Below are 15,980 nucleotides of genomic sequence, written 5' to 3' on the forward strand. Positions count from 1 at the left end.
GACATCTGACATTACCCATTATCCCAAGTCTTTGTTTATCATCTCACACATCCTGTTTCACCTTCTCAGTTGTTGCAGGGGCCCCAAGTGGCAGAGTAGTCTAAAGCACTCACTGTTACAGATCACTGCCATCTCACCTCTGTCTGCATGGGTTCAGCTAATGTGGGTATGTGAGAAAGTTTGCTGGTAGCTTCTTGTGGGTTGGTGGCTCTTTCCGGGGCTTTACCTGGTTCTTCTTCCATCATTTATACTGGATGCTATGTATAGCCTATCTTATACTGAAAAATGGCATTAAACCCTACAACAACAGCAACAACAACAACAGTTGTTGCACCCCTCACAGGTTGATCTCCTATCAACCCACTTTTTCGCTTACAAGTGCCATCTTTTTTATCTAACCATGTCCAGGAAAAGGTCAGTCTTCTACACAGTAATCAGTATGATTTTCTGGCTTCTGCAACCAGAGTTTTGTTGTGTTGAAAGACAACTTTAAAATGCAAGCATTAGTGGTTCCTTCCTTTTGCACCAACAATTTAAATGAAATTGTAACCAAGTGTGCAACAAGACACATTTGATGACCATCAATCTCAGGTTTCAACTGTGGAAAGAAATATTGTGGACCTTGCTCTGTGAAACCTTCCTCTGTGTGTATTGACTGATGGAAGCTCATCCTCAGTATACATTGAAGTCATGGCGATAAGATACATGGCTATTTTTCAGCAACCTAGTCTAACCATTTGTTGAGAACCTTTTGCCAGTCGTGCTTGGAGATCAGTTTCTTGTTTGGTTCATGTGCTAACAGAACACCTCAACCCTCACTTCCAAGTAAGGCTGAAATATTTCAGAAATGTGAAAACATGTATAGTTTGTGATAACTAAAATGATAACTACTTAATTGAAACTATTAGAAACTGAACAGCTCTATTTACCCATTAGGCTTTCTGAATACCTGACAGTTATAATAATGTACATGCCATACCTTGCTCAGCTGACTTGGAAGCCTACCTCACACAGCCCTATTGAATCTGAAGTCTACCTCACACAGGTATGTTGACACAGAAGGCTACCTCACACAGGCCTTTTGATTCAGAAGCCTACCTCACACAGGCCTATTGACTCAGAAACCTACCTCATACAGGCCAGTTGACTAAGATGCTTACCTCACACATGCACATTGACTCAGAAGCCTGTCTCAGGCATTTTGACTTGAAAGCCTACCTCGCACAGGCCTATTGACTCAGAAGCCTACCTCACACAGGCTTATTGACTCAGAAGCCTGCCTGTGGCTTGTTGACTCAGAAGCCTATCTCACACAGCCCTATTGAATCTGAAGTCTACCTCACACAGGTATATTGACATAGAAGGCTACCTCACACAGGCCTTTTGATTCAGAAGCCTACCTCATACAGGCCAGTTGACTAAGATGCTTACCTCACACATGCACATCGACTCAGAAGCCTGTCACAGGCATTTTGACTCAAAAGCCTACCTCACACAGGCCTATTGACTCAGAAGCCTACCTCACATGGGCTTAATGACTCAGAAGCCTATCTCGCATAAGCATCTTGACTCAGAATCCTACCCAACATACAGACCTATGGACTCAATAGCCTGTCCTTATTTCTAAGAGGTCCTATCTCAGGAAATGGAGGACTTGACTTGCAGGAGCAACATCAGGAAACCATGATTTGTACACCTGCCAGCATGACAGGCAGGTAGCACATCTCCTGACATCCTTTCCAGAAGTGAGCAGGACAGGACCCATTCAGTACATTGCATATCAGTCTTCTGAAGATGAAAGTCATCATGAATGCCTTTTACTTGTTGTAGGAAACATCATCTGAGCTTGAGCATTCTGTCTCACATCAGGTGGTAAGGAGGAATCTGCTATCTGGTTTGAGATTTTTTCAGGTGGTGTCATTGACAACAAATCTGCCTTCAAGTCCATCACATTATAAGTAAGTTTAATGTCCATGTGGACCCATACAAAATGATCAGTTCACCTCATGGTCTTGAGAGAATTCTGCAGCTACTGGAGTCAGCTTCTGGTAGACATTATTTGCAATGAGGAGAAAATGCGATGAGAAGGAAATGTCAAGCACCAAATCTTCATCTCTTCAATGCCAGACTTGAGTGCCAACTACTCCTGATTGCTCCCCTCAAGTGGGAAATATCTTGGATTAATGACCTTCTGAATTGAGCAGGTGGGATTTCCAGGAAGATTCTGCCATCTCCTCACCTGCTCAAACAATCCCAAGTGCTTGCTTTTTAATACTAATCAGGTGATGCCAAATGTGCTTGTATGATTCAGACAAGCCCTCAGAAGGAAGCTTTCTTCAGAGCAAGTGGCAGACAGGATTGCAGGGTCAAGAAGATCTACCATTTGTAAGAACTGTATATGAAGGCAGGTGGAGAGTTTCTTCCAGTGGTATGAGTAAAACCATATCACCTCATCAAAAGTGTCAACACAACAAATAGCTAACTTCCTCATTGTTGCTATTCTAAGAGGAAGCTATCATCCATAACAATCATGGGATACCTTCCTTTGATGTTTTGCCATAGAATGGAGGACATAGGCTTTTGTTTCTTGTTTTACCGGACCAAAAGCTTTGCCCTTCATTCAAATGAAAATAACTCTAGGGTTCTGATGTATCTGATCAAATATCATTTGAGCCCCAGTTCAGAACATTAATGACACATCTGAAATTAATAAAACCTGGTTTTCAGTTAGCCAAGGCTACATTAGATATAAGAAGTGAACTAAACCCATAATGACAAGATTAAAAATGTTCCAGAATAAATGGTTAAAAGAGGTCACTTGATTATATGCTGAAAATACACGAATGCATTTTTCTTATATGTGAGCAACACCTACAAATAAACTATCTACAAGTACTACTAATTACCAATGGTCAGCCCTATTAAGACACTAAAATCAGCCTTTATTTGGATACCAGTCATCTGACACCAAAATTGAATGATTATGTCATACATGCTGCTAGGATGTACATAGCAAAGAAAACTTTCCCATATTTAAGGCCCAACTTATAACAACATTATGGATGGCAAATATTTTAGTATTTTATTTGCAATAAAGCTGTGATGAAAATAATCATAATTCAGATAGTTTCAGTCAACCATGAAGATGAATATTCCTATAACAACATATCAGTGCTTTTTGCCAGTTGCAAATTTGCATTCCCAATTTTTGATGCTACACCAGTTTTCAGGCATTGAGGATGCACAAAAAGCTCCCCAAAACATAAGCTTAATTCAGCCTGATGAGACCAATAACAGCAACCTTCAAGGTCTCTCAGCTACTTCTTAATAATGTTGGTCACTGTTTCTGCTGATTTACAGAGCAGACAGATTTTCCTCTGTATGTGTGTGATTTGAATTTTTAACGTAGCTTTAAAAAAAATCAGTCATGTCGCTACAGTGTCAGCAGTGTGGCAGTATATAGTGATGTCTAGCTCTGGGGGCATCATGCCACAGACACGTAGCATGATGTCCCATCCAGTCACATTATTCTGACACCAGGCCAACCAGTCCTAACACTAACCTCCTAATGGTGAGCACCTAGCTAGGCAGCTGTTAGTACATTTTTATACGTCTTTGGTATGAATCCGCCGGGGTTCAGTTTTTCCTGTATCACATGATCCACGTTCCTATAGGTTAAGTGCAAGCTTGTATTTTCTTTGTAACTAAGCTGAATCATATATATATATATATATATATATATATATATATATATATATATATATATATATATATATATATATATATATATATATATCTATCTATCAGGAGATTGTAGTATGGGCCCGTGTTCAGTAAGGGGATTTGGCTTGCATCTGATATAAATTTTCCTGAAGTGTTATGATTGGGTAACATATTTAAAGAAAGCAGTTATGCTCAGTCATAATATTGGCACCCCCTCCCAAGTCCTCCCTGAAGTTTCATCTCTGATAAGTGTGTACCTCTGCCCCAATACTAACTGATTGCTGTAGAATTGTTGGCACTAATCATGTCCAGAGGGAGGCTACTCTCATCTGACTTTCATTTTAAGCAAGCAGACAACCTTTTAGCATCATTGTTTTTAAACCAAGCAGAGATGGTTATAAAATCTAGTTTTTAATTGTGAGAGCAGGATTTGTGAATTAGTGGAAGTACTCTATATAGTTCCTCAGTAATGTCTTTTTGGTTTGTGTGGGCTGGATTTGTGAATTAGTGGAAGTACTCTGTACAGTTCCTCAATAATGTCCTTTTGGTTTGTGTGGGCTGGATTTGTGAATTAGTGGAAGTACTCTATATAGATCCTCAGTAATGTATTTTTGGTTAGTGTGGGCTGGATTTGAGAGGTAGTAGAGGTACTCTGTATTGTCTTTTTTGGCTTCTTTGGGCTGGATTTGTGCAGTTGTGGAAGTACTCCTAACATATTGTGATTCATTAAGTATTATCAAAAAAACATATTGTACCTTCATATTTTTATTAAGTAGGGCATCGATCTTGACACTGTACAGAACTTAATATTTTGATTTTATATACATGTAGATATTTGCTATAACTGTAGCAGCAAAAAAAAACTAACTTCAGAGACACATTTATTCACATTAAAAAATCATGCATCAGACTTTTCCATTAGAAACTTGTGGAAAATTTTCTTGTCTTCATTGTTATTGCAGTACTTACAGTAAATCACAACATTTTCTGGAGCATAAAATTTGTGCACATTTTGTTTGAAAAATATTTGTTTTGCAATTTTATTAATATTATATAGCAATATGATTATCATTCCTTATGTGTATCATCAATGAGTAAATAAAAAAAATTTGATTATTTTGCATATGTCAAGTTAATTTTTTTTTGAAGATTTAATGAATCAAAATAACAAGTCTCTCAAGGTATTTTCACTGATGAGATGTAATTTATTTAATAACTGCTTTATCATTTTTCCCTGTAGAGTACAAGATTACAGGATTCAACAAGTTATGCAGGGTACAGATTGGGTTCACAAGGTCCACAGCAAGACCGAGTGGCTGCCATGAAAGAGGCTTTCTTGGTAAGTCTAGTATGGCCAGAACTGTTAGTGCACGATGCTTTTTAGGGATGGTTGCTGGCTTACATTTGGAGTAGTTTATATTTATTAATGTAGTTAAGAGTTAAAGCTATTTAAAACCATGAGGAAATTCAGAGGTTGGTGCATTTTTTCTTGTGCTACAGAAGGGAACCATGTTAGCTCAGTTGGTAGAATGTTGGACTGATAATTCAAACATGGATTTCCTCAGGATGATATAGCCAAAAATATTTTAAAGTATTGTGAAAAAACCAACCCAACCCAACCCAATTCAATTTTTGCATTACAGTTTGTTAAATACCTATACCCAAGTAAAGATTGATACATAAATTAGTAATGGGAACTACTGTCATTGAATGTATTAAAAATTAATCAAATTTGCCTTAACTAAAGATTATAAATTTATCAAATTTGTCTGGGCTAAATGATCATAAATTCATTAAATTTGCCTGAACTAAAGATAATAGATTCATCAAATTTGCCTTCGCTAAAAGATCATAAATTCATAATAAGCAGGCTTTATATCAGGCAGAGTGCATGTTTATGAGCGAATCTTTCCAGTCTCACAATTATGAAGATCATATCAAACTTCCAAGATAAAAAAAAAACACATGAAGCTGATATATGGCAGGTCATAGGTCATTTATTATTACCCCAAATGTTATATACTTCTAGCTGACATTTTCTTTTACATTTCTGTAATGGTGACTGTTAATATGTGTATTAAAAACCGTTAATCTCAAAATATGAGGCAAAAGTTGCAATCCCATCATCTTGCATCTAATTCTTCCCACAGTTCATATTGTTACAATAATCCGAGGTAACACATGATGGCATATCAGTGTTGTATTCTCATGGCAATAGGAAGATGGCAATAGGAAGATGGCAATAGGAAGATGCCAGCAGATATTGCTATAAGTATCTAATTACTTGTCTCAAGAAACATGGTGCCGATGTTCATTTCAAATGTGTATTATATGTGTCTCAGCCAGTTCCCACTAACTTTCACACAGTGCTTGTAGTTGTAATATATTTACAAAGCAGAGAATGTCAAGACAACAGCAGGTTGGTTGAAATTTAGTTTGGTAATGGGTAATAACCTAGAAGTGTTCCAGTTCTTTTGGCCATCTCATTTTCCATTGTACCTATTTGGTACCTAGAATGGTTGGTTAATTCAAAAGTTGGGTGAAACTGAGACAGTTGGAATTCTTTCAGATGCAGGTAACTGAAATCTTTCTTGTGAAAAGTAATTACATGCTTACATAAATATCCGCAGGCATCTTTTACTTTTGTCATTACAGTATGTTAATAATACTGCACAGTCTTGAAAATGCTGGTGATATGGTGCAAGCACATCTGACTCGATGCAAATCATAAAATTCTGACATTCTCTGTCTCTTGACTTCTCTTACATCAATAAGTATTTACTTTTTATATATTTTATAATTCATTTATTACACTTGCAGCTGCTGGTATTGTCTGTTCTAGCAAAATTAATTTTTTTCTATTTTAATAAGTACAAAAGTTAGTGTTCTTAGGACTAGTTCAGGCTCATTTTCAAGCATATGAGAACAGTCATTTTGACAAATGTCTGCCTTAGTGCATAGTTTCTATAATTATCACGGGTAAAGAAATTTCAGTCACAGTACATAAATGTAGCTTGGAGGTATGCCAACATTCTCTCCATTGTGCATGTTGCTGATTCTGATATTTTCAGTTTATTCCAGAAATACATGATCACTGTATAGTAGACTCATAGTAGTAGTTTGATGAATAAGCCCCTGATGAAAAAAATGTTGGGCTGACCTTAAATGTGGCCACCATCTTGTTATAGCTACTCCAAATGGATGGATGATAATATCAGCATAGCGTTTTTACATAAAAGAATAATTATGATGTAGTTGGTCCTAAATGACAACAGTTCTGATCTTAAAAATCTTGTTATTGCTACTTTTTCTAAATGGAAAGTCATATTGACATGAGGTTTTCATCAGAAGACTTATGTCTAGTTTTCTTTCCTGATGCCAGACCAATTTCAATGTGATAACAATGAATGCCATCTTGAAAATCTTGTTATTAATAGTCCTCCTGATTGGACACTGGATTTTCACCAAAACACTTTGTATATCTATTTGGTCTTAAATGGAAATGATGCAGATCTTAGATCCAATATGACTGCAGTGATGACCATCTTGAAAAAATATTATTACTAATCCTCCAGAATTAATAGTCAATCAACATTATGTTTTCACCAAAACACTTCTTATTATGGTGGCTTTCAACATTGCTAGCAGATAATTTAAACATACAGAAGTAATTGATTTGCTTTATACAACATTAGAAGTAGTTGTCAATCATTAATGGTGATCACTCTTTAAATTTGCAATTCCTTGTAGATTTGCTATCCCTACTCCTAGATTTGCTGTCCCCACTTCTAGATTTGCTATCCCCACTTCTAGATTTGCTATCCCCACTCCTAGATTTGCTGTCCCCACTTCTAGATTTGCTATCCCCACTTCTAGATTTGCTATCCCCACTCCTAGATTTGCTATCTCCACTTCTAGATTTGCTATGCCTACTCCTAGGTTTGCTATCCCCACTTCTAGATTTGCTATCCCCACTCATAGATTTGCTATCCCTACTCCTAGATTTGCAATCAGTTGCCACTGTGAATACACAGGTAATCAGTTTAACCAAATCTGGTGTTAAAATTGATGCATTTTTAATATATATATATATATATATATATATATATATATATATATATATATATATATATATATATATTACAGATTACATTAAACCAGACCACATCATATTTTAACTGAAATTGGCAGAGGTTATTTTTAACTGATTGCAAAATTCATTTATTTTATTTTAAGGCCACAACAATCTAAACCACAAATGTATAACTTGCTATGCATTTCATGTACATGGCTGTTCAGAGATGGTGGCTTAAATAAAGAAAACTGCATAGAAGAGTATCAAAATTTTGTTTTAATAAACGTATGTTCTTCAGATACTTTTCTTACTAGTTTGTACAAAAATTATGAAATGTAAGCATTAGAAGATGAAGTATTTTTTCTTCAAATTATACAACATGAAAAACATATGTTGCTTTAGTAGTGAATTTTCAATTATATCATTGTAATTACAGTAATATGAAGCAGGGCAATTGTCTTTTTTAATTGCTTTGTTTTCTCTCTCATTTCTTTAGCTTATTTGCATTTTGATACATTCTTGTTGTCATATTACATTAGAACCTGTCTTGACTGACCACCCCTTCTGCCAAAAAATAATGGTCTCTCAAGACAGGCAGTCTCTCATAACAGGTCATAACACTATATAATCAATAAATCTGTGCATGGAGATTCTGTTCTCTCAAAACAGGTGGTCTCTCATAGCAGTGGTCTATCAAGACAGGTTGTTAAGGTATACGAGAACAGTGCCATAATTAAATAATAATACAAATATATCCAAATAATTCCTAAAAGTGTACTTCACAGGATGTAAGGAGTGAAGTCATACTGATTATGTAATCATATAATTATGATGTCTTTTTCATTTGTACAGTTAATGTTCCTTTGTCAGCAGTGAATATCCTTGATATTGTTTCCCCTACAGATTGAATTTCTTTACTTACTACAGATATGAAGGTGGCAGTTCTTTTACCCAAATTCCAACTGTTTAGTCTACCTCTTTAGTCATTTATATCCCACTATAATGTAGTTGGGGTACATATTGATATCCCATTCCAACTGTTTAATCGGTCATCATCTTTTATGCCACTAAAAATGTTGTAGGGGTATATAGTGATATCCCATTCCAACTGTTTAGGCTATCGTCATTTTATATCCCACTAAAAATGTGATACAGGTATATAGTGATATACCATTCCTTGACTGTTTAGTCTACCTTTTTAGTCATTTTTTTAAATCTTACTTTGAGTGTAAACTATAAAGTAACATCCTTTTCCAACCATCTGGCATTATTTCTGCATCCTGGCAACCAGAACAAGCACCTGCTAAAATTACATAGCTGTAACCTACCGTTAACACTTATTTTAGCATAGATCTTTATATAACGTTAGTTTTTCATATCCATTAGAGTTATGCATCTTTGTGTACTGCTTCATCTTGTTGACTTGAACACCTTCCTCCCATATGTATGGCACTGTGACCTACATGTCACATGTATATGGGTTAATTGTATTTTTTTAAACTCCATTTCTTTTGCACTGTTGGATAATAATAATATACATGAAGTATGTGGATGAGTTGCGACATCTTTATCCCATGATTTAATAGATACCAGATCATTGTAATGAAGATTTTTTTTGTTACTTTATTTCTCTTTTTAGTCACAGTTCAAGTCCAACTTTGTTGCTGCATCAGAAGATAATCAGCCAAAACCAGTTCATGGAATAATTGCACCACTGAACCAAGCTTCTGAACCCAAAAAGCGGAAAAAGAGTCGATGGGACTAGTTAATTTTTTATGTGACTCTTTTACCAGTCACCAATTATGTTATTAGCTCACAAGAGAAAACCATTTTTACATCATATATTGTACATATTATTTGCCAAGTTACTTGGTTGTTGTTTTTTTTTTCTTCTTTTCATTTCAATGTAAATTGTCATAAAGATAGGAGTAATATTATTGAGAGACATTTTATTCCTCTAATCTTTGACATCTTTCATCTTTCCAGTAATTGATTCTTCTTCAGGCAGTTTACTAATAATTTGAACAAGTTTATTTCCGATTGTTAAACTCATTCATCATACAAAAGCTCATTGCAACATAGTGACATCACTATGCTTTTCATAGCACAAGCTGTTGATGCAGATGTCTATAATTGTCCACATCTTAAAATTGATTAGTAGATGTCAATAAAAGTTTGGTATATATTCCATTCTCTTTAGTATATTCATTCAAGGTACAATTTAAATTTTTGTTCTTTTTTTCATTAAAAGTCAAACTATTTCCTTTTACATTGATTGTACAATAAATTCCAGTGAATTCAATAAACTTGTTTATCCACACAATGGTGTGACTAAAAATGTCAGATAAATTAATTCATTTTATGAACGACTTTTAAATAACCATTCTCATTTGCATCATCATTTCAAATTGATTGGAGATACATGTGTTGGATAGATATGTATCTGTACTTAGATGCTGTATAGGCAGGTGTTGAAGACAGATATTGGATAATTAGGCGTTGAATAGACAGTTGTTTGATAGATGTTGGATAGATAGGTGTTGAACAGACAGATCCTGGATAGACAGATGTTGAATAGACAGTTGTTGGATAGGTAGGTGTTGAACAGACAGATCCTGGATAGACAGATGTTGGATAGACTGATGCAGGATTGGCACTCTACAGTCAGTGGCATGCACTGTTGGGTTAGGAGGCCCGTGGGTGGAAGGAACAAAAGGAAAGCATGGACTCCAGATGGTCATCTTAAAACTTGGCTTGTGCCAGTACTAGGATCATGCCTAGGGCTGAAAAGCTAGTGTTATACCTCTCACCAGGCATCTGATGCTGAATCCTCCCATGTAATGGAGGGATTATGTTCTTATTTACCATACTTGTATGTGAATGTATTAAAAATAAGGGAGGGATTATGTTCTTGTTTACCGCACTGGGGTATGCAAATGTACTTAAAAATAAGGGAGGATTATGTTCTTGTTTAGGGTTGTTCCATTAAAACATACATGGTACCCAGGGAAGGCCGTTTAAACAAAATATATACCAGGGTACTTTGATTCACAGAGTTCATATTAAAATAAAAAAATATTCTAAATTGCATCTGTGAGTGAGAACCCCACTTTAAAAGTGCCTTCCCTGGGTCCCATGTGTGTTTTAATGGAACAGCCCTTACCATACTAGTATGTGAATATAATTAGAAATAAGGGAGGGTGTATGTTCTTATGTACCTTTCCAGGTACACAGATATAATTAGAAATGAGGAAGAGATTGTATTCTAATTTATTTTTGTTGGAATGTGAATGTAATTAGATATGTAATAAATCAATGCTCTTAAATTTACCTTTACTTATATGTAAACGTACAATACAAATCATCCAGCTGTTCTGATAATTTTCTTAGTTTCACTATGCTTAAATATTTATCATATTCCCACAAGAAGAAACCTTCACCATGGTTAAACATTTGTATCTCACATCAGCAGGAATCATGTTCCCATTATCCTTCATGACCCTTCTGCCTGCAAAGGAGAGTTGTTTTCAGTTTTTACTTTGACTCTGGCCATTTTTGTTCATTCTTTGAATTGAGTAATAAAAAATACATGCATATTATATTAAGCATGTACAACATATGATACCATAATCCGATGTGAATATACTTATACGATATTGCATCATCAGGCAATAAACTTTGAAATTCTCTTTTTCTTATTTAATTGTCTGTGCTTTAATATTCATTTGTTCTTAAATGATTACTGTTGTGGTATTCCTAGTCTACAAAGCAATGCATGTGTAGTCACTACAGAACAAAACAGTACACATGTAGTCATACAGGACAAAACAGTACAAATGTAGTGAAATACAAAACAAAGCAACAAACATGTACTGCAACACAAAACAAAGCAATACACATGTAGTGCAACACAAAACAAAGCAATACACCTGTAGTGCAACACAAAACAAAGCAATACACCTGTAGTGCAATACAGAACCAAGTATGCATTTAGTGCAATACAAAACAAAAAAATACACGTGCAATACAAAACAAAGCATCACACATGTAATGCAATACAGAACAAAGTATGCATTTAGTGCAATACAAAACAAAGCAATACACAGGTAGTGCAATACAAAACAAAGCAGTACACAAAGACATGTAGTGAATTACAGAAAGCAATACACGTTAAGCAATACATGTGTAGTGCAATACAAAACAAAGCAATATGTGTAGTGCAATACAAAACAAAGCAATACATGTGTAGTGCAATACAGAACAAAGCAGTACACAAGTACTGCAATAAAAAACAAAGCAGTACACAAAGATATGTAGTGCATTGCAGAAGGCAATACACGTAAAGCAATACATGTGTAGTGCAATACAAAACAAAGCAATACATGTGCAGTGCAATACAGAACAAAGCAGTTCACAAGTAGTAATACAGATCAAAGAAATGCACATATAGTCATATAGGACAAAACAGAACACTTGTAGTCATATGAGACATGAGCAATATATATGTATTCTCATACAGGACAAAGCAGAACACATGTAGTAATTAAAGGACTGCAGTACTAGTGTCATCTCATGCATGACAGTGCAATACACAGGTTTCATACAGCACAAAACAGAACATGTGCAGTCATACAGGATTGCAGTACTCGTGTCATCTCATGCATGACAATGCAATACACATCTCATACAGGACAAAGTAGTATGTGTATTCATACAAGATGAAGCAACACACATGTAGTCTCATACAGGACTAAGCAGAACACATATACAGTACAAAGCAGAACATGTAGCCTCATACAGGACTACAAATAATACATGTTGTCACACTGGACAAAGCACTGCACATGTAGTCAAAGCTTTTATTCTTAGTCTTGAGGAAACATCAAAAATCACAAGAATAGATAATGCAGGAAAAAGTGTATCATTCTGAGTGGAAATGAATATGACGGATATTAAGTGAAGATGTTGCACATTCTCTTTAAGATATGTCAGTCTTAATGTCAAGAGATTTATAAATGTCCTTTCTTCATGAACAAAGTTATGGAACATAAAGCTTAATAGGGGAATTGAAGTGGATAGCAGTGAAATTATCTTTGTAGAAAAGTAATACTTCTGCACTTTGTATACAAATGTCAAGTAGGTGCATTGAACATGAGCTAAAAGCATAACTTAAATGGGGTAATATTTGGGCCAAAAATAAGCTTTTGGTTAGGCTGAAGGTTCTTGTTTATTTTTCCTGCACCATACTGATAATCTTAGGCAATTTCAATGGTGGAAAATACCTCCTGGTTGTCAATCAGTCCTCATTGTTTACACTAGTTTAGCTGTTAGATAAAAACCTGTCCTTTACAAATACAGGACAATATTAGCTCTCAGGATTTTTGCTCTGAGACTCGGACAACGTGATTCTGCTCGTTATTCCCAACCACTTTTGATTATAATGTAGAGGTGACTTTTTTAATGCTAAAGTTCTTGTTTCAATTAAAATGCATCTAAGAAAAATTGTAGATATATTAATTTTCCACAGAAGAATATCAATTTTACCTACATAGAAGAAAAAAAAATGCTGCTAGGAGTCAAGCTTTGCAATCTAGATGCAACACTAGCTATTTAGTGCTTCAATGACTTTGGTTAATTTGTTGAAGTTAATTTCCCATGTACTGTTAATCATAACATTTAAGGGGATGCATATCTATGAAATTTCAATCCTCATCACAGACTTTAGTCACTCTAACCTATATTTTCATGCCTTGGTGACACCTGCCATGTTTTTGTGTTCACCTCTCCACACCATGTATGGTAGAGTTGGGAAACATAATGAAGGAATGTATCTCAAGAAAAATTAGGTCTCTGTTATCTATATTTAAAACCTTACTGGATTAGTTTGTCTTGGGTTAATTTATTTAGCACTGTTTCATAGGAGAATCATTCAACCTTTCAAGGGCTTGTTTTATTGGTAGATGGGAACACATTAACACATGAAAGGTAATATTAAGCCAACATGTTCAGTGTAAAATGCCTTAGCCAGTGACACATTACGGTGGCTGACTTGATATGGTTAGGGTGGTATTTGAACCCCATTCTTATCATTTTGAAACTTGGGCATACTAAATATTCAACCACACAGCTACCTATGCATTGATATTTCTTTTACTCTTGTAAAAGTTTCCCCCTTTGTAATATTTTTAAGCAAAACCTTTGTTGGGAGTATTTATGTCAGATTTGGAATGCGTTACTTTTAAGTAATATTAAGTATATTAACTTAGTGCATGTGATAATGACTTGTACAAGCAAAATTGTTGCAATGGACTGTGTTAAGCACAGTAGATGCTGATCTGTTTGCAGATCTCTTGTGGAACATGTAGGCAGTATGTAAAAACAATGTAAGCTGGTAGAAAGGAATAGTTCACTGATCTCTTGTGGGACATGTAGACAGTATGTAAAAACAACGTGAGCTGGTAGAAAGGAATAGTTCACTGATCTTTTGTGGGACATGTAGGCAGTATGTAAAAACAATGTAAGCTGGTAAAAAGGAATAGTTCACTGATCTCTTGTGGAACATGTTGACAGTATGTAAAAACAACGTAAGCTGGTAAAAAGGAATAGTTCACTGATCTCTTGTGGGACATGTAGACAGTATGTAAAAACAACGTAAGTTGGTAAAAAGGAATAGTTCACTGATCTCTTGTGGAACATGTTGACAGCATGTAAAAACAACGTAAGCTGGTAAAAAGGAATAGTTCACTGATCTCTTGTGGGACATGTAGACAGTATGTAAAAACAATGTAAGCTGGTAAAAAGGAATAGTTCACTGATCTCTTGTGGAACATGTTGACAGTATGTAAAAACAACGTAAACTGGTAAAAAGGAATAGTTCACTGATCTCTTGTGGGACATGTAGACAGTATGTAAAAACAATGTAAGCTGGTAAAAAGGAATAGTTCACTGATCTCTTGTGGAACATGTTGACAGTATGTAAAAACAACGTAAACTGGTAAAAAGGAATAGTTCACTGATCTCTTGTGGAACATGTAGACAGTATGTAAAAACAACGTAAGCTGGTAGAAAGGAATAGTTCACTGATCTATTGTGGGACATGTAGACAGTATGTAAAAACAACGTAAGCTGGTAGAAAGAAATAGTTCACTGATCTCTTGTGGGACATGTAGGCAGTATGTAAAAACAATGTAAGCTGGTAGAAAGGAATAGTTTACTGATCTCTTGTGGGACATGTAGGCAGTATGTAAAAACAATGTAAGCTGGTAGAAAGGAATAGTTTACTGATCTCTTGTGGGACATGTAGGCAGTATGTAAAAACGTGAGCTGGTAGAAAGGAATAGTTCACTGATCACTTAGTAGTTGTAGGTGCTCTGACAAGGCCAATATTCACAATCAATATTGCAACATTTTGACAATTTCTGAACTTAAATATACTAGTCTTCAAAAGTAATTTAAATTGTAAATTAAATAACCTAGTGTGTAAATTCAGTGTAATTTGTAACTTACTAGTAAATATACTAGTGAGTAAATTCAATGTAATTTGTAAATTAAATATACTAGCATGTAAATTCAATTTAATTTATAACTTAAATATATAAGTCTGTACATTCAAATTATAAATTAAATATACTAGTTTGTAAATTAAATTTAATTTACACTAGTTTGTAAATTAAATTTAATTTATAACTTAAATATACCGGTCAGTAAATTCAATTTAAATTATAACTTAAATATACATGTACTAGTCTGTAAATTCAGTGTAATTTGCAGGGTAACAGTTTTCATGGAAGAATGATCCTTCTATAAGAAGATTAGGAGCCCATTCCCATCAGAAGCATTAAAAAAACTTAAGTGCCAAAAAAATGTCTCTGTCTGCAAATCACTCAATTTTATATCATAGAAATAATTTTAATTCGCAGCAAATTAAGTTTTAACTGCATTGTAGCTAAATGACTGCATGGTGCTTACACAATGGAAAAACCATTAACTGCATTGAATAATTATAAAATGCCCAATAAGCAGAGTTGGGAAATGGTCAGTTTAGATAATCTGTCCTATGTCTGGTAAATAAAGATTTTTTTGTTGCCTCTGATAGAATGGTAACAAAAAGAATTTCAAATTATAGATTACATCTCCTGAAAAAAACTTAAGAAATCTATTGAGCATATCTGGATTAAATATT

The 15,980-nt window shown here is 34.9% G+C and overlaps 1 protein-coding gene and 1 long non-coding RNA gene across 2 annotated transcripts in view; one reads left to right on the forward strand and one right to left on the reverse strand.

Annotated features, from left to right (window-relative positions):
- LOC149776288 (ATP-dependent RNA helicase DDX42-like) overlaps nucleotides 1-11,486 on the forward strand; it is a 99,462-nt gene extending 87,976 nt beyond the window's left edge. Inside the window, exons 20-21 of the mRNA XM_089942740.1 lie at nucleotides 4,964-5,062; nucleotides 9,438-11,486. Coding sequence (XP_089798866.1) covers nucleotides 4,964-5,062; nucleotides 9,438-9,563 — 225 coding nt within the window. The 3' untranslated portion in view covers nucleotides 9,564-11,486. The remainder of the gene's footprint in view (nucleotides 1-4,963; nucleotides 5,063-9,437) is intronic.
- Nucleotides 11,086-12,021, reverse strand: LOC149776289 (uncharacterized). Its single transcript, XR_016416281.1, has 2 exons — nucleotides 11,759-12,021; nucleotides 11,086-11,727 (listed from the first exon to the last, which is right to left on the reverse strand). It is a non-coding gene; the product is annotated as an uncharacterized LOC149776289 (long non-coding RNA).
- Between the last annotated feature and the right edge of the window lie 3,959 nt (nucleotides 12,022-15,980).

The sequence above is a fragment of the Sinohyriopsis cumingii genome, chromosome 18, assembly GCF_028554795.1.
Source record: "Sinohyriopsis cumingii isolate HCF-2022 chromosome 18, ASM2855479v2, whole genome shotgun sequence".
NCBI classification, from domain to species: Eukaryota; Metazoa; Mollusca; class Bivalvia; order Unionida; family Unionidae; genus Sinohyriopsis; species Sinohyriopsis cumingii.